Genomic DNA, 21,846 nt, shown 5'->3' with positions numbered 1-21,846 from the left:
CTCCCAAGAAGAGGGATCATCAGCAGGCCTGGCAATGTTAAGAGGCTGTCAGGAACCCATCCACCAGATCTTGGCAGGTAGATGCTGCTTGCTGTTGAAAGATGAAGCACAGTCCCTGGGATACCATGAGACTTGACCAGGTCATGTTCAGGCATGCAAACAACTGTGAGGCCAGTTGTTTCTGATGGACCCTTTAATGGGTTTTGCTTCACTGGCCAACTCAGGCCTCTTGTGTCTCCTAGGGCATCCTTCCTCTCTGGCGGCCACAGCTTTTAAAGATGGCTCCCCCTAGAAGGGAAATCCCCCTGGGACTACTTTCCTAATAAGGCCTTTGAGAGCCATTTGGAGCCCTGGTATCATCTGCAACAGGAGGCCCTGTTTGCTCAAAGTAAAAGGTTGGCCCCATGACATGGACTGAGTAGGGAGTAGTTGCATTGCTGTTTGGGGAGTTTTGTCAGGTCATTGGAGAGGACGCTGAAGCAGACAATGATGGCTCTTTTGCACAGCCTGAATGTTCCCGTGCAGGGCATAGCAAGGTTAGCTGGTGCTAAGCCCATGGGCCTTTCTCCATATATCTGGTTTCTTGAACATAAATTTATGTGGTCACATACCCACATTGTGTGTTTTTACCAAGAAAAATAGAAGCCTAGTGTCTTGCACAAGCTGGGTTTCAAAGAGGTAGAGGAACCAGAGATCAAATTGCCAGCATTCACTTGATCATGGTGAAAGCAAGGTAGTTTCAGAAAAACATTTATTTCTGCTTCATTGAGTTCACTAAAGCCTTTATGCTGATCACAACAAACTGGAAAATTCTTAAAGATGGGGGTACCAGACCACCTTACCTCTCTCATGGGAAACCTATATGTGGGTCAAGAAGCAATAATTAGAACCAGACCTGAAACAATGGACAGGTTCAAATTTGGAAAGGAGTGCAGTAAGTCCATTCTAAAGGAGATCAATCATGGGTGTTCATTGGAAGGACTGATGCTAAAGCTGAAACTCCAATACTTTGGCCACCTCATGCGATGAGTTGACTCACTGGAAAAGACTCTGATGCTGGGAAGGATTGGGGACGGGAGGAGAAGGGGACGACCGAGAATGAGATGGCTGGATGGCATCACCGACTCGATGGACATGAGTTTGCGTGAACTCCGGGAGTTGGTGATGGACAGGGAGGCCTGGAGTGCTGTGATTCATGGGGTCGCAAAGAGTCAGACACGACTGAGCAACTGAACTGAACTGAACTATCAGTTCTGAGTCTTAACTGAAAGAACTGACTTGAAGAAAGACAGAATCTAGGGTAAAAACATAGTTCATTAACATAGCTTAAGAAAAACATTTCCATAAGAAAAACGCTTTGGTTAGCTCAAGATTTGAGAAAAGTTAAGTTCAGGTGGAACCAGGTGTCATCATGGCAGCACAGAATTTTAAGAGAAAACTTTTAACTTTGTATAGAGAAGGGAAAAAAAATCTGACACTTGTAGTTTGTTTCTTCCTGCCGCTTAAGAGAGAGAGAAAAAATGCCTGATACTTGCAGCCTATTTCCTCTGTTTGGAGACCCCTAGCCTTCCTGCCTGTTACCCTGTCACCCTGACACTAGGGTTTAAAGATACTGTATCTGGTAAGAATTTTCAGGAAAGAATGATTAAATCTTCGGGTAGTTTTATAGTTCATCATCTTCATCATCAATTAAAAAGGGGCAAAAGACATGAATATATTTTTTCCAAAGAAGACAAATGGAAAGCAGCTTTATCATTTCATTGATGAGCTCTAGAATTTTACTGGTAGCATCGTTAGGATTTTCTATGTATAGTATTATGTCATCTGCAAAGAGTGACACTTTTATTTTCTCTTTTCCAATTTGGCTTCCTTTCATTTCTTTTTCTTCTCTGACGGCCATGGCTAGGGCTTCCAAAACTATGTTGAATAAGGTGGTGAGAGTGGACACGCTTGTCTTGTCCTGATCTTAGCTTTCAGATTTTCACCACTGAGTGTAATGTCATCTATGATTTTGTCACATATGGCCTTTATTATGTTGCAGTAGGTTCCCTCTGTGCCCATTTTCTGTAAAGTATCATAAATGGGCATTGAATTTTATTAAAATAATTTTCTGCTTCTATTGACATGATCATATGGTTTTTATTCTTCACTTTGTTAATGTGGTGCATCACAGTCATTTACAGATATTGAAAAATTCTTGATACTACTTGATCATGGTGTATGGTCCTTTTAATGTATTTTAATGTATTGTTGGATTTGCTTTGCTAGAAATTTTTCGAGGATTTTTGCATCTATGTTCCTCAGTGTTATTGCCCTGTAATTTTCTTTTTTGTGATGTCTTTGTGTGGTTTTGATATCAAAGCGATAGGGACCTCTTGAAAGAGTTTGGCAGTGTTCCTTTCTCTGAAATTTTTTGGAAGAGTTTCAGAAGGATAGACTTCTCCAAAAGTTTGACTGAATTGACCTGTAAAGTCATCTGCTCCTAGATGTTTGTTTGTTGTGAGAGGATTTTTTTTCCATCACAGTTTCAATTTCAGTACTTATGGTTTGTCTGCTTATACTTTCTATTTCTTCTAGATTCAGTCTTGGAAGACTATATCTTTCTAAGAATTTATTTCTCCTAGGTTGTTCAGTTTATTAGCATATAGTTCCTTGTGGTGGTCTCTTACGATCCTTTGTATTTCTGTGATACCAGTTGTAACTTCTCCTTTTTCATTTCTGATTTTATTGATTTGAGTCCTCTCCCTTTTTTCTTGACTAATCTGGCTAAAGATTTATCAATTTTGTTTACCTTCTCAAAGAACCAGCTTTTAGTTTCATTGATCTTTGTTATTGTTCTCTTTGTCTCTATTTCAATTATTTCTGCTCTGGTCTTTATGAATACTTTCCGAATAATAACTTTGAGTTTTGTCTCTCTAGTTGCTTTGGGTGTAAGGTTGCATTGTTTACTTGGGGTTTTTCTTGTTTCCTGAGGTAAGATTGTATTGCTATAAATTGCTATATTAGAACTGTTTTTGCTGTGTCCATAGGTTTTGGATCATCGTGTTTTCTCTTCTTCTTTTTTTTTTTTACTTAATATTATTGTATTGGTTTTGCCATATATTGACATGAATCTGCCCTGGGTGTACATGTGTTGCCCATCTTGAAGTCCCCTCTGACATCCCTCCCCATCCCATCCCTCTGGTTCATCCCAGTACACCAGCCCCGAGCATCCTGAATCATGCATCGAACGTGGAGTAGCGATTCGTTTCACATATGATAATATACATATTTCAATGCCATTCTCCCAAATATCCCACCCTCGCCCTCCCTCACAGAGTCCAAAAGACTGTTCTATACATCTGTGTCTCTTTTGCTGTCTCGTATACAGGGTTATCATTATCATCTTTCTACATTCCATATATATGCGTTAGTATACTGTATTGGTGTTTTTCTTTCTGGCTGACTTCACTCTGTATAATAGGCTCCAGTTTCATCCACCTCATTAGAACTGATTCAAATGCATTCTTTTTAATTGCTGAGCAATACTGCATTGTGTATATGTACCAAAGATTTCTTATCCATTTGTCTGCAGATGGACGTCTAGGTTGCTTCCATGTCCTGGCTATTATAAACAGTGCTGCAATGAACATTGGAGTACATGTATCTCTTTCAATTCTGGTTTCCTCGGTGTGTATGCCCAGGAGTGCAATTGCTGGGTCATATGGAAGCTTTATTTCCAGTTTTTTAAGGAATCTACACACTGTTATCCATAGTGACTGTAATAGTTTGCAATCCCACCAACAGAGTAAGAGGGTTCCCTTTTCTCTACGCCCTCTCCAGCATTTATTGCTTGTAGACTTCTGGATAGCAGCCATTCTGACTGGTGTGAAATGGGACCTCATTGTGGTTTTGATTTGCATTTCTCTGATAATGAGTGATGTTGAGCATCTTTTCATGTGTTTGTTAGCCATCTTTATGTCTTCTTTGGAGAAATGTCTGTTTAGTTCTTTGGCCCATTTTTTGATTGGGTCGTTTATTTTTCTGGAATTGAGCTGGAGGAGTTGCTTGTATATTTTTGAGATTAATCCTTTCTCAGTTGCTTCATTTGCTGTTATTTTCTCCCATTCTGAATGCTGGCTTTTCACCTTGCTTATAGTTTCCTTTGCTGTGCAGAAGCTTTTAATTTTAATTAGGTCCTGTTTATTTTTGCTTTTATTTCCAATATTCTGGGAGGTGGGTCATTAAGGATCCTGCTGTGATTTATGTCGGAGAGTGTTTTGCCTATGTTCTCCTCTAGGAGTTTTATAGTTTTTGGTCTTACATTTAGATCCTTAATCCATTTTGAGTTTATTTTGGTGTATGGTGTTAGGGAGTGTTCTAGTTTCATTCTTTTACAAGTGGTTGATCAGTTTTCCCAGCATCACTTGTTAAAGAGATTGTCTTTTCTCCACTGAATGTTCTTGCCTACCTTGTCAAAGATAAGGTGTCCATAGGTGCATGGATTTATCTCTGGGCTTTCTATTTTGTTCCATTGATCTATATTTCTGTCTTTATGCCAGTACCATACTGTCTTGATGACTGTGGCTTTTTAATAGAGCCTGAAGTCAGGCAGGTTCATTCCCCCAGTTCCATTCTTCTTTCTCAAGATTGCTTTGGTTATTTGAGGTTTTTTGTATTTCCATACAAATTGTGAGATTATTTGTTCTAGCTCTGTGAAAAATACTGTTGGTAGCTTGATAGGTCGGTTGTGCTGAGCTGGTGTCGCTCGCATCTGCGCCCCCGGAGCCGGGGTCTCTCACATCTGCGCTGCTGGAACCGGTGTCTCGCGTGTCTGCGCCACTGGAGCTGGCGAGATAAGAAAGCCTTCCTCAGCGATCAATGCAAAGAAATAGAGGAAAACAACAGAATAGGAAAAACAAGAGATCTTTTCAAGAAAATTAGAGATATCAAGGGAATATTTCATGCAAAGATGGGCTCGATAAAGGACGGAAATGGTATGGACCTAACAGAAGAAGAAGATATTAAGAAGAGGTGGCAAGAATACACAGAAGAACTGTACAAAAAAGATCTTCACAACGAAGATAATCACGATGGTGTGATCACTCACCTGGAACCAGACATCTTGGAATGTGAAGTCAAGTGGGCCTTAGAGAGCATCACGACAAACAAAGCTAGTGGAGGTGATGGAATTCCAGTTGAGCTATTTCAAATCCTGAAAGATGATGCTGTGAAAGTGCTGCACTCAATATGCCAGAAAATTTGGAAAACTCAGCAATGGCCACAGGACTCGAAAAGGTCAGTCTTCATTCCAATCCCAAAGAAAGGGAATTCCAAAGAATGCTCAAACTACCGCACAATTGCACTCATCTCACACGCTAGTAAAGTCATGCTCAAAATTCTCCAAGCCAGGTTTCAGCAATATGTGAATCGTGAACTTCCAGATGTTCAAGCAGGTTTTAGAAAAGGCAGAGGCACCAGAGATCAAACTGCCAACATCCGCTGGATCATAGAGAAGGCAAGAGAGTTCCAGAAAAACATCTATTTCTACTTCATTGACTATGCCAAAGCCTTTGACTGTGTGGATCACAATAAACTGTGGAACATTCTGAAAGAGATGGGAATACCAGACCACCTCTCCTGCCTCTTGAGAAACCTGTATGCAGGTCAGGAAGCAACAGTTAGAACTGGACATGGAACAACAGACTGGTTCCAAATAGGAAAAGGAGTACGTCAAGGTTGTATATCATCAACCTGCTTATTTAACTTCTATGCAGAGTACATCATGAGGAATACTGGGCTGGAAGAAGCAGAAGCTGGAATCAAGATTGCCGGGAGAAATATCAGTAACCTCAGATATGCAGATGACACCACCCTTATGGCAGAAAGTGAAGAGGAACTCAGGAGCCTCTTGATGAAAGTGAAAGAGGAGAGTGAAAATGTTGGCTTGAAGCTCAACATTCAGAAAACGAAGATCATGGCATCTGGTCCCATCACTTCATGGGAAATAGATGGGGAAACAGTGGAAACAGTGTCAGACTTTATTTTTGGGGGCTCCAGAATCACTGTGGATACTGATTGCAGCCATGAAATTAAAAGACGCTTACTCCTTGGAAGGAAAGTTATGACCAGCCTAGATAGAATATTAAAAAGCAGAGACATTACTTTGCCAACCAAGGTCCGTCTAGTCAAGGCTATGGTTTTTCCCGTGGTCATGTATGGATATGAGAGTTGGACTGTGAAGAAAGCTGATCACCGAAGAGTTGATGCTTTTGAACTGTGGTGCTGGAGAATACTCTTGAGAGTCCCTTGGACTGCAAGGAAATCCAACCAGTCCATTCTAAAGGAGATCAATCTGGGTGTTCATTGGAAGGACTTATTCTAAAGCTGAAACTCCAATACTTTGGCTACCTCATGCGACGAGTTGACTCACTGGAAATGAATCAGATGCTGGGAGGGATTGGGGGTAGGAGGAGACGGGGACAACAGAGAGTGAGATGGCTGGATGGCATCACCGACTCGATGGACATGAGTGAACTCCGGGAGTTGGTGATGGACAGGGAGGCCTGGCGTGCTGTAGTTCATGGGGTCGCAAAGAGTCGGACACGACTAAGCAACTGAACTGAACTGAACTGAGCTTGATAGGGATTGCATTGAACTTATAAATTACTTTGGGTAATATATTCATTTTCACAATATTTATTCTTCCAATCCTTGAACATGGTATATTTCTCCAACTATTAGTATCCTCTCTTATTTCTTTCACCAGTGTTTTATAGTTTTTTATATATAGGTCTTTTGTTTCTTTAGGTAGATTATTCCTAAGTATTTTATTATTCTTTTTGTTGCAACGGTGAATGGAATTGTTTCCTTAATTTCTCTATTTTCTCATTATTAGTGTATAGGAATGCAAGGGATTTCTGTGTGTTGATTTTATATCCTTCAACTTTACTATATTCATTGATTTGTTCTAGTAATTTTCTGGTAGAGTCTTTAGGGTTTTCTATGTAGAGGATCATGTCATCAGTGAACAGTGAAATTTTTACTTCTTATTTTCCAATTTGTATTCCTTTTACATCTTTTTCTGCTCTGATTGCTGTGGCCTAAACTTCCAGAACTATGTTGAATGGTAGTGAGAGTGGGCACCCTTGTCTTGTTCCTGACTTTAGGGGAAACGCTTTCAGTTTTTCACCATTGAGGATAATGTTTGCTGTGGGTTTGTCATATATAGCTTTTATTACGTTGAGGAATGTTCCTTCTATTCCCACCTTCTGGAGGGTTTTTTATCATAAATGGATGTTGAATTTTGTCAAAGGCTTTCCCTGCATCTATTGAAATAATCATATTGTTTTTATTTTTCAATTTCTTGACGTGGTGTATTACATTGATTGATTTGCACATATTGAAGAATCCTTGCATCCCTGGGATAAAGTCCACTTGGTCATGATGTATGATCTTTTTAATGTGTTGTTGGATTCTGATGGCTAGAATTTTGTTGAGGATTTTTTCATCTATTTTCATCAGTGATATTGGCCTCTAGTTCTCTTTTTTTGTGGCATCTTTGTCAGGTTTTGGTATTAGGGTGATGGTGGCCTCATAGAATGAGTTTGGAAGTTTACCTTCGTATGCAATTTTCTGGAAGAGTTTGAGTAGGATAGGTGTTAGCCATTCTCTAAATTTTTGGTACAATTCAGCTGTGAAGTCATCTGGAATTGGGCTTTTGTTTGCGGGAAGATTTCTAATTACAGTTTCAATTTCCATGCTTGTGATGGGTCTGTTAAGATTTTCCATTTCTTCCTGGTTCAGTTTTGGAAAGTTGTCCTTTTTAAGAATTTGTCCATTTCTTCCAAGTTGTCCATTTTATTGGCATATAATTGCTGATAGTAGTCTGTTATGATCCTTTGTATTTCTGTGTTGTCTATTGTGATCTCTCCATTTTCATTTTTAATTTTATTGATTTGGTTTTTCTCCCTTTGTTTCTGGATGAGTCTGGCTAGTGTTTTGTCAATTTTATTTACCCTCTCAAAGAACCAGCTTTTGGCTTTGTTGATTTTTGCTATGGTCTCTTTTGTTTCTTTTGCATTTATTTCTGCCCTAATTTTTAAGATTTCTTTCATTCTACTAACCCTGGGGTTCTTCATTTCTTCCTTTTCTAGTTGCTTTAGGTGTAGAGTTAGGTTATTTAGTTGACTTTTTTCTTGTTTCTTGAGGTATGGCTGTATTGCTATGAACCTTCCCCTTAGCACTGCTTTTACAGTGTCCCACAGGTTTTGGATTGTTGTGTTTTCATTTTCATTCATTTCTATGCATATTTTTTTTCTGATTTCTTCTATGATTTGTTGGTTATTCAGCAGTGTGTTGTTCAGCCTCCATATGTTGGAATTTTTAATAGTTTTTCTCCTGTATTTGAGATCTAGTCTTACTGAATTGTGGTCAGAAAAGATGCTTGGAATGATTTCAATTTTTTTGAATTTGCGAAGACTAGATTTATGGCCCAGGATGTGATCTATCCTGGAGAAGGTTCCGTGTGTGCTTGAGAAGAAGGTGAAATTCATTGTTTTGGGGTGAAATGTCCTATAGAGATATATTAGGTCTACCTGGTCTATTGTATCACTTAATGTTTGTGTTTCCTTGTTAATTTTCTGTTTAGTTGATCTATCCATAGGTGTGAGTGGGGTATTAAAGTCTCCCACTGTTATTGTGTTATTGTTAATTTCCCCTTTCATACTTGTTAGCATTTGTCTTACATATTGTGGTGCTTCTATGTTGGGTGCATATGTATTTATAATTGTTATATCTTCTTCTTGGATTGATCTTTTGATCATTATGTAGTGTCCTCCTTTGTCTCTTTTCACAGCCTTTGTCTTAATGTCTATTTTATGTAATATGAGTATTGCTACTCCTGCTTTCTTTTGGTCTCTATTTGCATGGAATATCTTTTTCCAGCCCTTCATTTTTTATCTGTATGTGTCCCTCGTTTTGAGGTGGGTCTCTTGTAGACAACATATATAGGGGTCTTGTTTTGTATCCATTCAGCCAGTCTTTGTCTTTTGGTTGGGGCATTCAACCCATTTACATTTAAGATAATTATTGATAAGCATGATCCTGTTGCCATTTATTTTATTGTTTTGGGTTCGAGTTTATATACCCTTTCTGTGTTTCCTATCTAGAGAAGGTCCTTTAGCATTTGTTGGAGAGCTGGTTTGGTGACGCTGCTTTCTGTCAACTCTTGCTTGTCTGTAAAGCTTTTGATTTCTCCTTCATATTTGAATGAGATCCTTGCTGGGTACAGTAATCTGGGCTGTAGTTATTTTCTTTCATCACTTTAAGTATGCCCTGCCATTCCCTCCTGGCCTGAAGTGTTTCTGTTAAAAAATCAGCTGTTATCCTTATGGGAATCCCCTTGTGTGTTATTTGTTGTTTTTCCCTTGCTGCTTTTAATATTTTTTCTTTTCTGTTTAATCTTTCTTAATTTGATTACTATGTGTCTTGGGGTATTTTGCTTTGGGTTAATCCTCTTTGGGACTCTCTGGGATTCTTGGACTTCCTTCACCAATTAGGGAAATTTTCAACTATTATCTCCTCAAGTATTTTCTCATGGTCTTTCTTCTTGTCTTCTTCTTCTGGGACTCCTATGATTCGGATGTTGGGGCGTTTGACATTGTCCCAGAGGTCTCTGAGATTATCCTCATTTCTTTGAATTTGTTTTTCCTTTTTCCTCTCTGCTTCATTTATTTCTACCATTCTATCTTCTAACTCACTTATTCTATCTTCTGCCCCCGTTATTCTACTGTTGGTTCCCTCCAGAGTGTTTTTTTTTTTATCTCATCTATTGCATTATTCATTGTTTATTGACTGTTTTTTATTTCTTCTAGATCCTTGTTCAACCTTTCTTGCATCTTCTCAATCCTTGTCTCCAGGTTATTTATCTGTAATTCCAATTTGTTTTCAAGATTTTGGATCAATTTCACTATCATTATTCGGAATTCTTTATCAGGTAAGTTCAATATCTCTTCCTCTTTTGTTTGGGTTGGTAGGCATTTATCCTGTTCCTTTATTTGCTGGATATTTCTCTGCCTCTTCATCTTGCTTATATTGCTGTGTTTGGGATGGCCTTTCTGTCTTCTGGCAATTTGTGGAGTTCTCTTTATTGTGGAGTTTCCTCGCTATGGGTGAGGTTGGACAGGTGGCTTGTCAAGGTTCCCTGGTTAGGGAAGCTTGTGTCAGTGTTCTGGTGGGTGGAGCTGGATTTCTTCTCTCTGGAGTGCAATGAAGTGTCCAGTAATAAGTTATGATATGGCTATGGGTTTGGAGTGACTTTTGGCAGCCTGTATATTGAAGCTCAGGGCTATTTTCATGTGTTGCTGGAGAATTTGCATGGTATGTCTTGCTCTGGAACTTGTTGACCCTTGGGTGGTGCTTGGTTTCAGTGTAGGTATGGAGGCGTTTGATGAGCTCCTATCGATTAATGTTCCCTGGAGTCCAGAGTTCTCTGGTGTTCTCAGGATTCGGACTTAAGCCTCCTGCCTCTGGTTTTCAGTCTCATTCTTGCAGTACGCTCTAGACTTCTCTATCTGTCTTTCCAAAGTGGTTCTCTCTGTTTTAGCTTCTGTTTGCTGGTCTCTTCAGTGTCTAATTTCCTCCCTGACACTAAGTGGCGGTGGTGGACACTCTTTAAGGCTCACTTGTTCAGTCCTGTTCTGGGAGGGGAGGAACGCTGCAGACAAATATCTCTGTCATCTGTGGGGAGTGCTCGCAGTGTCTCAGCCACACTGGGTTTGCCCCCACTCACGGCGTGTGTGCTATCCCAGTCTACACTGCACAGGCTTTAGGTTGCTCTGCCAGGAACTGTCCGAGGCCGGCGCTGGGTGGCATGCACATCCCAGGTCTAAGTCGCTCAGGTTCAGGTACTCGGGTACTCCACAAAGGCACAGACTTGGTTGGGCCTGCGTTTTGTGCCTTTCCCCAGTCTGAGCAGCTCAGGTGACCAGGTGTTTGGCGAGCATGGTCGCTGCGACTTATCACCTCCCCGGTCCCTCCCACTCGGTTTTCTGGGTATACAACCGGCGCACCTTCTCAGGCAGATGTTGACCGGCCAGAAACCCAAGAAGTCTTGGTTAGCAACGAAGCCTGCCTTCAGTTTGGTATCTGATGCCTCTCTGGGGCCACAATTGCCCCCTTCCAGCTCTGGCTGCCCTCCCATGCCTGTCTTGGCAGGGGATGGGCCGTCTGCAGCTGGCTAGCTCTGCTCAGTCCTTTGTTCTGTGAGTGGGACTGGCAGAGTCTTCAGTTCAGTTCAGTCGCTCAGTCGTGTCCAACTCTTTGCGACCCCATGAATCACAGCATGCCAGGCCAGGTTAGGGCTTTTCACCTTTTCGCGGGGTAGCTATCCCACAGTCTGCTTTGCTATCCCCAGTTAGTTCTCTCAGATTGCCCTCGCGGCATTCGGGCCCAGTCCTTTCTCTAAGCAGTTCAGTCGGTTCCTCCCTGCCCAGCCCCCACTTGCTAATGGTGGATGCGGGCATCTGCGCTGATTCTCCGCTGGGAGTTACCGTTCGGCGGGTAATCTGTGGTTTTTAATTATTTCTTTCTTTTTCCTCCCAGTTATGTGGCCCTCTGAGGTTCCAAGACTCGCCACAGACTCGCCAGTGAGTGTTTCCTGGTGTTTGGAAACTTCTCTCTTTTTTAAGCCTCCCTTCCCGGAACGGAGCTCCGTCCCTACCTCTTTTGTCTCTCTTTTTATCTTTTATGTTTTTTCCTACCTCCTTTTGAAGACAATGGGCTGCTTTTCTGGGTGCCTGATGTCTTCTGCCGGCATTCAGAAGTTGTTTTGTGGAATTTACTCAACGTTCAAACGTTCTTTTGATGAATTTGTGGGGGAGAAATTGGTCTCGTCGTCCTATTCCTCTGCCATCTTGTTGAAACCCCCCCTTTAGCATTTCTTGTCAAGTTATTTTGGTGGTGCTGAATTCTCTGGGTTTTTGCTTGTCTGCAAAGCTTTTGATTTCTTTGTTGATTCTGAATGAGGGCCTTGGTGGGTATAATATACTTAGTTGTAGGTTTTCCCCTTTCATCACTTTAACTATATCATGCCACTCCCTTCTGGCCTGCAGAGTTTGTACTAAAAAGTCAGCTGATAACCTTATAGGGATTTCCTTGTATATTATTTTTTGCTTGTTGGTTTTAATATTTTTTCTTTTTTTTCCCAGTTTTATCAGTTTGTGTCTCTGCATGTTCCTTCTTGGGTTTATCCTGCCTGGGACTCTGCAATTCCTGGACTTGGGTGATTGTTTCCTTTTCCATGTCAAGGAAATTTTGAGCTATTATCTCTTCAAATATTTTCTCAAGCCCTTTCTCTCTCTCTTATTCTGGAACATCTATAATGCAAATGTTGGTGAATTTAATGTCCCAAGGTCTGTTAAACTGTCCTCATTCATTTATGTTCTTTTTATTATTATTATTTTGTTCTGCAGCAGTGATTTCCACCATTTTGTCTTCCAGCACATTTATCTGTTCTTTGCCTCATTTACTCTGCTACTGATTTCTTCTAGTGTATTTTTAATTTCAGTAGTTGTATTGTTTATCACCATTTTTCCTTTGTGTCTTCTAGCTCTTTGTTAAACATTTCTTGTATCTTTTTAGTCCGTTCCTCCATTCTTTTTCTAAGATCTTGGATCATCTTACTATCATTACTGGGAATTCTTTTTCAAATACATTGCCTATTTCCGCTTCACATAGTTTTCCTCTGGAGTTTGTCTTGTTCCTTTATCTGGAACATATTCCTCAGCCACCTTACTTTGTCTAAGTAATCCACAGGCTACAGGATCATAGTTTCCCTTCGTTCTTGTATCTGCCTTCTTGTAGGTGAGGCTGATACAAGAGACTTGCTCAGGCTTCCTTGTGGGAAGTACTGGTGGCTGCCCACTGGTGGGTGAAGCTAGGTACTGTCCCTCTGGTGGACAGGACCCTGTCGAGTGCTGTATTTAGTGGTAGCTGTGGGCTCAGAAAGACTTTAAGTGGCCTACATGCTGATGGGGGGTGGGCTGTGTTGTGTTCCAGCCCTGTGGATTTTTTGGCCTGAGGCATCCTAGCACTGGAGCCTAAGGGCTCTTGGGTGGGACCAGGTGTTGGCATCTAAATGGTCGCCTCATACCCCTACCACCAGTATTCTTGTCCCTGTAGTGAGTCCCTGTACAGTCGCCCTCTGCCTCCTCAGGAGACCCTCCAAGTCCAGCAGGTAGGTCTGGCTGAGGCTCCTATGAAGTCACTCTTTTTCTTCCTGGGTCCTGGTGCACACAAGACATTGTGTGTGCCCTCCAAGAGTGTAGTTTCTATTTCCCAAAATCCTATGGTGTCCCCGCAATCAAGCCCCACTTGCTCTTAAAGTCAAATGCTCTGAGGGGCTCCTGCACCTGATATCAGGCCCCAAACAAGGGAGCCTTACTTGGAGCTCAGAACTCTTACACCTATGGGGGAATCTCTGTGGTATAATTATCTTCCAGTTTGTGGGTCTCCCACCTGTTGTCTATGGCATTTCATTATATTGTGTATGTGCTACTTCTACCATCTTGTTGTAGCTTCTTCTTTGTCTTTGGAAATGGAATATCTTTTTGTAGGTTTGTCTTTTTTTGTGTGGTTATTCAGCGTATAGTTGTGAGTTTGGTGTGTTCATGAAAGTAGTTGAAATCAGGTCCTTCTGTTCCACCATCAGTCTTGCATCCAGGTTGCTGACTTAGGTCAGTTCAGCTCTCACAACATGAGTCATCTGAAAAATTGAACTGGAAATTTTAGACCTTGAGTGGCCATTCCATTCCTGGGAAGATATTTTCTGAATATACATTCAGCAACCATACTAGCTTCAGAGCAATTGTCCCTCTGTTTCTGCAGGGGATTTGTTCCAGGAACCATGAGGATAATAGAATCCAAGAGTATTCAATTCCTTATAAAAATTGGTATCACTGTAGCTTTTAATGTATTAATATTTATTTTTATTGAAATGCAAATTGATGTGTAATATTATGTTAATATCAGGTGTGCTAACAGTCATTTGACACTTACTACATACATTATGAAATAGTCACCACAATAAATCTAGTAACAACTTGTCTTCATATAAAGTCATTACAATGTTATTGACCATATTCCTTATGCTATATACTACATTCCCAAGGCTTATCTGTTTTATAGCTTAAAATGTGTACCTCTTAATTCCTTTCACCTATTTTACCTATGCACCCCCACACCTCCAGAAAACACCAATTTTTTTTCTCTGTATTTATGAGTCTGCTTTGGTCTTTTGTTTGTATTGATAACATTTAACCACAGTTAAATGAGATCATATGGTATTTGTCTTTATCTGACTTACTTCAATTACCATAATACTCTATAAGTTCATTCATGTTTTCATAAATGTCAGATTGTATTCTTTTTATGGATGAGTAATATTCAATTGCATATATATATCATATATTTTTATTCATTCATCTATCAATGGACACTTAAACTGTTTCTTTTTTTTTTTTTTTAAGAAAAGGAGCGTAACACACCAAAATAACTCAGCATCCTTCTCCTTGAACTTATTTCAGTTGTCTTATCTTTCTCTGAGCGGGGCTTGAGGAAGGCTGTTTTAGGACTTGTTTTCCCTTAGCATCTTCCCTGAGTGGAAATGTTTGGAGGAGAGCTGTGACTTCAACATTTTGGTGTGGGAAGAGTAAGTTTGAGATGTTTATTTAATATGGGAAAAGTTAGGGGGAGATTATAAGATTTGATGGTCATCAGCACATAAATAGAATTTAGAGCCCTAAGGCCTGATAATATCAGTTAGAGGACATGTGTAGATAGAGAAGAGTGTTGAGGCCTGAGGCCACTCATTACACTGATGCTGCTGCTGCTGCTAAGTCACTTCAGTCGTGTCCGACTCTGTGAGACCCCACAGATGGCAGCCCACCAGGCTCCCCCATCCTTGGGATTCTCCAGGCAAGAACACTGGTACTTGATACTCTCTCAACAAGACTGTAGTGGTTATTTATAATATGATGTAGTTAAGGTGAGAATAATAATACTCCATATGGTTATTGCAAGGAATAAATGAATACATAAAATATCTAAGTGCCAGACAGAGTAGACCATCAACAAGATATTACTTTTTTTCCCTATTTCATTCCTTGGTAAAAGTGGATTCTGCAGTACGTTCCAATAGAATTTAAATATTTCCATTAGCTCAGATGTCTTTACAACCAAAGGAAATCTTAAGAATCATCTGTCTCCACATCTTCAAAATGAGGTTTTTCTAAGGTGTTCACAAGTTTCCAGGATTTTCTTTTTCACTATAGGTTATGAGATATTGACTATAGTGCCCTATGCTATCCAGTAGGTCCTTGTTGTAAGAAATCTGTTGAACTTTAATAACTCAGGCTTAACAGAGATCCTGGAAACTTAAACTGTTTCTACATCTTGGTTATGTAAATAATGCTGTAATAAACATGGGGGTGAATATATTTTTTTTCAATTAGTATCTTTGTTTTATTTGTGCAAATACCAAGCAGTGAAATTGCTGGATTATATAGCAATTGTATTTTAAATAACTTGAGGAAGCTCTATACTGTTTTCCATAGTGACTACACCAATTTACAATCCCACCAATAATGCGTAAGAGTGCACTTTTCACCACATCCTAAACAACACTTATTTTTTGTCTTTTTTATTACTTAATATAATTCTGATAGATGTAAGGTAGTATTTTATGTTGGTTTTTATTTGCTTTTGCCTGATGTTTATTAATGTAGCATCTTTTCATGTATTTGTTGTTCATCTATATATCTTCTTTGGAAAAATGTCTGTATAGGTCCCCAGCTCATTGTTTAATTGGGTGATTTTTTCTGATGTACAGTTGTATATGTACATCCAAGCTTGTTTTGGTTAGTTGGAGTCAAGTTTCCAAATTTTAGAATTATTTGTTCTAGCTCTGTAAAAAAAGAAATACTATTGGTATTTTCATAGGGATTGAATTGAATCTAAGGTTGGCTTGCATACAATGATCATTTTAAAAATACTAATTCTTCCAATCTATAAGCATGAAGTATATTTCCATTTATTTGTGTCATCTTCAATTTCTTTCATCAGTGTCTTATAGTTTTTTGAGTGCAAGATTTTTACCTCCTTGATTAGAGTTATGCCAGGACATTTTATCCTTTTTGATGCAATTATAAATCAGATTGTTTTCTTAATTTCTCTTTTGATACTTTGTTATCAGTATATGCTGCTTCCCTGGTGGCTCCGATGGTAAAGCGTCTGCCTGCAATGTGGGAGACCCAGGTTCAATCCCTGGGTTGGGAAGACCCCCTGGAGAAGGAAATGCCAACCTACTCCAGTACCCTTGCCTGAAAAATTCCATGAATGGAGGAACCTGGTAGGCTACAGTCCATGGGGTCACAAAGAGTCAGACACAACTGAGAGACTTCACTATCAGTATATAGAAATACAACAGATTTTTGTTCATCATTATTGTGTCCTGCAACTCTACTAAAGCCACTGAAGATTTCCAGTAGTTGTCTGGTGATGTCTTGAGGAGTTTTTATATATAGCATCCTGTCATCTGTAAACAGTGACAGATTTACTTCTTTCCAATTTAGTTTTACTTTTTGTCAGATTTCTGTGGCTAGGACTTCCAATACTATATTAAATAAAAGTGATAAGAATGGGTATCCTTGTCTTGCTCCTGATCTCAGATATGTATTTAATTTTTCACCGCTGAATTAATGTTAGCTATCAGTTCAGTTCAGTTCAGTTAAATGGGCTTTATTTTGTTGTGTTTATTCTATACCTAATTTGTTGGAATTTTTATTAAATGGATGTTGAATTTTGTCAAAAGCATTCTCTGAATCTATCGAGAAGGTTTTTATGATTTTTATTCCTCAATATGATAGTAATATCACATTGATTGATTTGTGAATATTGAACCACCCTTGCACTCCTAAGCTAAATCCTAGGAATTAGGAAGCTATCTACTCCTTGACATTTTTGTTAGAGGTTTTAAAATTAATGATTCTTTTTTATTACTGCTAATTTGGTGTCTATACTGTCTGTTTTCTTCTGATTCTGTCTTGGCAGATTGCATATTTTTAGGAATTGATTCATTTTTTTCTAGGTTTTCCATTTTATTGGTGTATATTGTTCATAGTCAGAAAAGGCAATGGCACCCCACTCCAGTGCTCTTGCCTGGGAAATCCCATGGACAGAGGAGGCTGGTAGGCTACAGCCCATGGGGTCACGAAGCGTCAGACACGACTGAGCGATTTCACTTTCAATTTTCACTTTCATGCACTGGAGAAGGAAATGGCAACCCACTCCAGTATTCTTGCCTGGAGAATCCCAGGGACAGAGGAGCCTGGTGGGCTGCCATCTTTGGGTTCGCAGGGAGTTGGACACGACTGACGCGACTTAGCAGCAGCAGCATTGTTCAGTAATCTCTTATGATATTTTGTATTTCTGTGGTGCTGATTGTAACTTTTTATTTTTATTACTGATTTTATTTGAACCTGCTCTTTCTTGAGGATTCTTGGTATCATTGAATTTTCTTTTATTTCTTAGTCTCTGTTATTATTTCCACTTTTATCTTTATTATTTCTTTTCTTTTAATAACTTTTGGGTTTGTTTGCTCTCTTTTCTAGTTCCTTTAGATGTAATTTTATATTGTTTGAGATGTGTTTGTTTTCTGAAGTAGGTTTGTGTAACTATAAGCTTTCATCTTAGAACTGCTTTTGTGGCTAATATTTTGGAATGTTGTCTTTAGATTTTCATTTGTCTTCAGGTATATTATTTTTTAAATTTATTTGTTTTAGTTGGAAGCTAATTACTTTACAATATTGTGGTGGTTTTTGCCATACATTGACATGAATCAGCCATGGGTGTACATGTTTCCCCCCCATCCCGAAGCCCTCTCCCATCTCCTTCACCATCCCATCCATCAGCGTTGTCCCAGTGAACCAACTTTGAGTGCCCTGTTTCATGCATTGAACTTGGACTGGTCATCTATTTCACATATGGTAATATACATGTTTCAATGCTATTCTCTCAAGTCATCCCCCCCTTGCCTTCTCCCACAGAGTCCAAGTCTGTTCTTTACATCTGTGTCTCTTTTGTTGTCTTGCATATAGGGTGGTTGTTTTTATTGATTCTTTGACCATTTAGTAGCATATTGTTTAGACTCCATGTTTTTGCATTCTGTGCCATTTTTCTTGTAATTGATTTCTAGTATATAATTGTGATTGGGAAAAATGCTTGATCTGATTTCAATTTTCTCAAATTTATTGAGACATCTTTGTGGCCTAGCATGTGATCTATCCTGGAGAATGTTCCATGTGTATTTGAAAATAATATTTATTTTGCTGCTTTTGGATGGAATGTTCTACATACATCTATTAAGGCTACATGATCTAATGTTTCATTTAAGCCCAATGTTTTCTAGTTGATTTTCTCTATGGATGATCTATCTGTCCATTGAGGTAACTGTGGTGTCAAAGTCCTATGTGTGTGTTAGTTGCTCAGTCATGTCCAACTCTTTGCAACCCCATGAACTGTAGCCTGCCAGTCTCCTCTGTCTATGGAATTGTCCAAGCAAGGATACTGAAGTGGGTAGCTATTCCCTTATCCAGGTGATCTTCCTGACCCAGGGATTGAACCCAGGTCTCCTGTGTTGCAGGTAGGTTCTTTACCAAAGAGCCAGCAGAGAAGCCTAGTAGTCCTGTACTATTATTTTATTACTGTCAGTTTCTTTCTTTATGGTTGTCACTATTTGCTTTATGTTTTTAGATGATCCTATGTTGAGTGCATAGATATTTTCTATTGTTATATCTTATTGCTAGGTTGATCACTTAATCATTATATAATATCCGTCTTTGTTTCTTATACAGTCTGTTTTAAGCCTATTTTGTCTGATGTAAGTATTGCTATTTAAGAGTTCTTTTGTTTCCATTCACATGGAATACCTGTTTTTATTCCTTATTTTCAATCTATATATATCTTTGACGCTGAAATGAGTTTATAGGCAGTATATAGTGTGTGTGTGTATATATATATATCCTGTTTTTATATCTATGCAATGGCAAGCCACTCCAGTACTATTGCCTAGAAAATCCCATGGATGGAGGAGCCTGGTAGGCTGTAGTCCATGGGGTCGCTAAGGGTCGGACACGACTGAGCGACTTCACTTTCACTTTCACACATTGGAGAAGGAAATGGCAACCCAATTCAGTGTTCTTGCCTGGAGAATCCCAGGGACAGGGGAGCCTGGTGGGCTTCCGTCTATGGGGTCACACAGAGTCGGACACGACTGAAGTGACTTAGCAGCAGCAGCAGCAGCAGCACCATTTTATGTCTTTTGAGTGGAATGCTCAGTCCATTACAACTAATTATTGGTAATTATGTACTTATTTTCATTTTGTTAATTGTTTCCTGTTTTTTTGTAGGTTTTATTTTAAAAAACCTATATGTTAAAAAAAAATGTATCCTATCCTATGTGTTTCAATATGAACACATGTCTTCTGTGATATGAAGTATAAATCTATCAGAGAGATGAAGTATCACATTGAATACTTTGCATACTTTAATAATCTTTTAGGTGATATAACCCAAGTTCACAGTTAACTACTGTTTCTTTAGACCTGGGTTCGATTGTTTCTATTGTACCACATATACATATCAGCACTGAAAATCACCTCACTGCAATACCACTTCATGTATCTTTCTAGACAAAAGAATCTTGGGATGCTTCTGGAGTTGCCATTATAACCAAAGTTACTAAAATCAAGTCGAGTACCCACCTGTGCTGTTTTCCCTATATGCTGGATGCAAGTGGTAAATGCTCAAGAGAATTAGTATGGTGTAAGGAATGCTTATTTGTTGGTAGTTGTCCTGTCTGGATCAAGGATGAGCATAAGTATCAGGGTTCCTGAAATCCAGCCAAGTGGCCATAGACAAGTAACACTCCCAGAACTGGCTTAATTGATAACTTCCTCAAATATCTCTCAATACCCCTACCACAGGCATTATATTTTTTAACCACAGGATATTTTTATATCATAAGGTATTTATATAGTCTTTATTAGGTACAAATTTAGAATTTTCCATTTCAGATAACTGCTCTGTCATTTGCATAGTTCAGTAGAGAGGTTTATAAGCTATTTGCAAAAAGTAAAAAACTCAGAGAGGGAACAAGTGGATAAGTGAAATTGGAAGGGTGACAGTGCATGAAGCAACTGTGATGTTTGTGGAAAGAAATGCCTATATGATTAATTAAAATGTAATCATGCATGGTTTGATCTGATCTATTTTCTTTGTGGTGTTTTGCTGCAGGTCAAAAACTAGAACAAGTTACCATCCTTTCAAGTGAACAAGTTATTTTCAAGGAAGGAAAGTGAGCAGCTACACTGGTACAGTTGTAATTCTTATGTGTTTTATGACTAATGATGTCAATAGTCAATGTCTGTGAGGTCATTATTTCAGAGACTCAAGGGAGAATACTTTTATGATAGATATATCTTTTCTTGTGAATGTCTCTATTTGGTTCAAGGAATTCTGATTATTGCTTCTTTCCTTTTTAGAACCTTTTTTATAAACAGTAACCTGAATAATTTTGGAGAGTCATTGTCATATTTCCTTTCTTCACCATTTTGTATTGAATGACAATAATCTTGTAATTAAATGCAAATATGCTAAACATTGTTACTTTTAATTTTTATCTGGCACATTCAGAACATAGATGCATCTACTTATATTTGTACTGTAACTATATTACGTATAACTTTGCTACGTTATTTAGTTTTCAAATTTTTAGTTTAAGTTTCTTTATTTTCCCAATAGATTTTATCTAATTTTGTTATAACAATTCAAAGTCACAGTTTTCCTCATATATATATATATATGAGAATTTCATTATTTAGGAACTAAATATAACGTTTACTATACCAGGTACTGTTCTTTATTCATAATGCAGTAGATAAACATGAAGGAAATGAGCCTGGCTATGGAAATGCTTGTTTGTTGGGAGGGTGCTTGTCTGGATCGATGATGAGAAAAACTGTCTGAGGATGCTGAGGGACTCATTCCAGATGTCAATCTGAGGTCCAGATGAATGCCCCTCTAACCGGACAAGTAAGACTCTTAGAGCCTGCCTCTGTGGTGACCCCTCAGTGACAACATGCCAATGTTAGCATGCTTTTTTTCTTTCTCAAAGAAAACTGCATTAGTGTCCTATCCTGAGGCAGTATATATTGTTATGATATAGTGATCAATTTTGCTTTATTTTGCTCTCTTTGAACAAAGAGTCATAAACTTGACTCTATATATACATGTGTGGCTTTCCTGGCGGATCAGTGGTAAAGAACCCACCTGCCAATGCAGGAGATATGCATTTAATCCCTGGGTCAGAAAGATCCCCTAGAGAGGGAAATTGCAACCCACTCCAGTATTCTTGCCTGGGAAATCCCAGACAGATGAGCCTGGTGGGCTACAGAGGAGCCAGGTGGGCTACAGTCCATGGGGCTGCAAAAGAGTCGGATATGACTAAAGCATTTAAAAAAAAACAAACATACTTGTATGTAAGAAATAGTTCTTGAGTAATGAATGAGAAAATGAAAAGGGTTAAATTAAGAAGGGGACAAGCAACTGTGATAGGTACTGAAAGTCTCATTAAAGTTGGACTTAAAGAAGGGAACACCACATGCATGCAGTAAATAATGGTAATAGAACCAAATTTTACTTCTTTGTTATTTCTGCTATTGAATATTTTCTAAGACTCTGCTTTCCTTTTTGTCATGTTTTGCTGAGACAACAGGACTGGAATCAGGTCTTCCGCTTCAGAGGATGGGG

The 21,846-nt window shown here is 39.0% G+C and overlaps 1 protein-coding gene and 1 non-coding gene across 2 annotated transcripts in view; both read left to right on the top strand.

Moving 5' to 3' along the window:
* LOC129550202 (uncharacterized) overlaps positions 1–21,846 on the top strand; it is a 40,826-nt gene extending 18,980 nt beyond the window's left edge. The window contains exons 6-7 of the mRNA XM_088829722.1: positions 20,332–20,408; positions 21,812–21,846. Of these exons, the coding sequence (XP_088685848.1) occupies positions 20,332–20,396 (65 nt within the window). The 3' untranslated portion in view covers positions 20,397–20,408; positions 21,812–21,846. The remainder of the gene's footprint in view (positions 1–20,331; positions 20,409–21,811) is intronic.
* On the top strand, positions 21,037–21,103 carry LOC129550822 (small nucleolar RNA SNORD109A). Its single transcript, XR_008684950.1, has one exon. It is a non-coding gene; the product is annotated as a small nucleolar RNA SNORD109A (small nucleolar RNA).

This window comes from Moschus berezovskii, chromosome 21 (assembly GCF_049115385.1).
Source record: "Moschus berezovskii isolate FMDL1 chromosome 21, NW_MosBer_1.0, whole genome shotgun sequence".
Lineage (NCBI taxonomy): Eukaryota > Metazoa > Chordata > Mammalia > Artiodactyla > Moschidae > Moschus > Moschus berezovskii.
The sequence above is the reverse complement of the archived record's forward strand: the minus strand, read 5'-3'. Positions and strand labels throughout refer to the sequence as shown.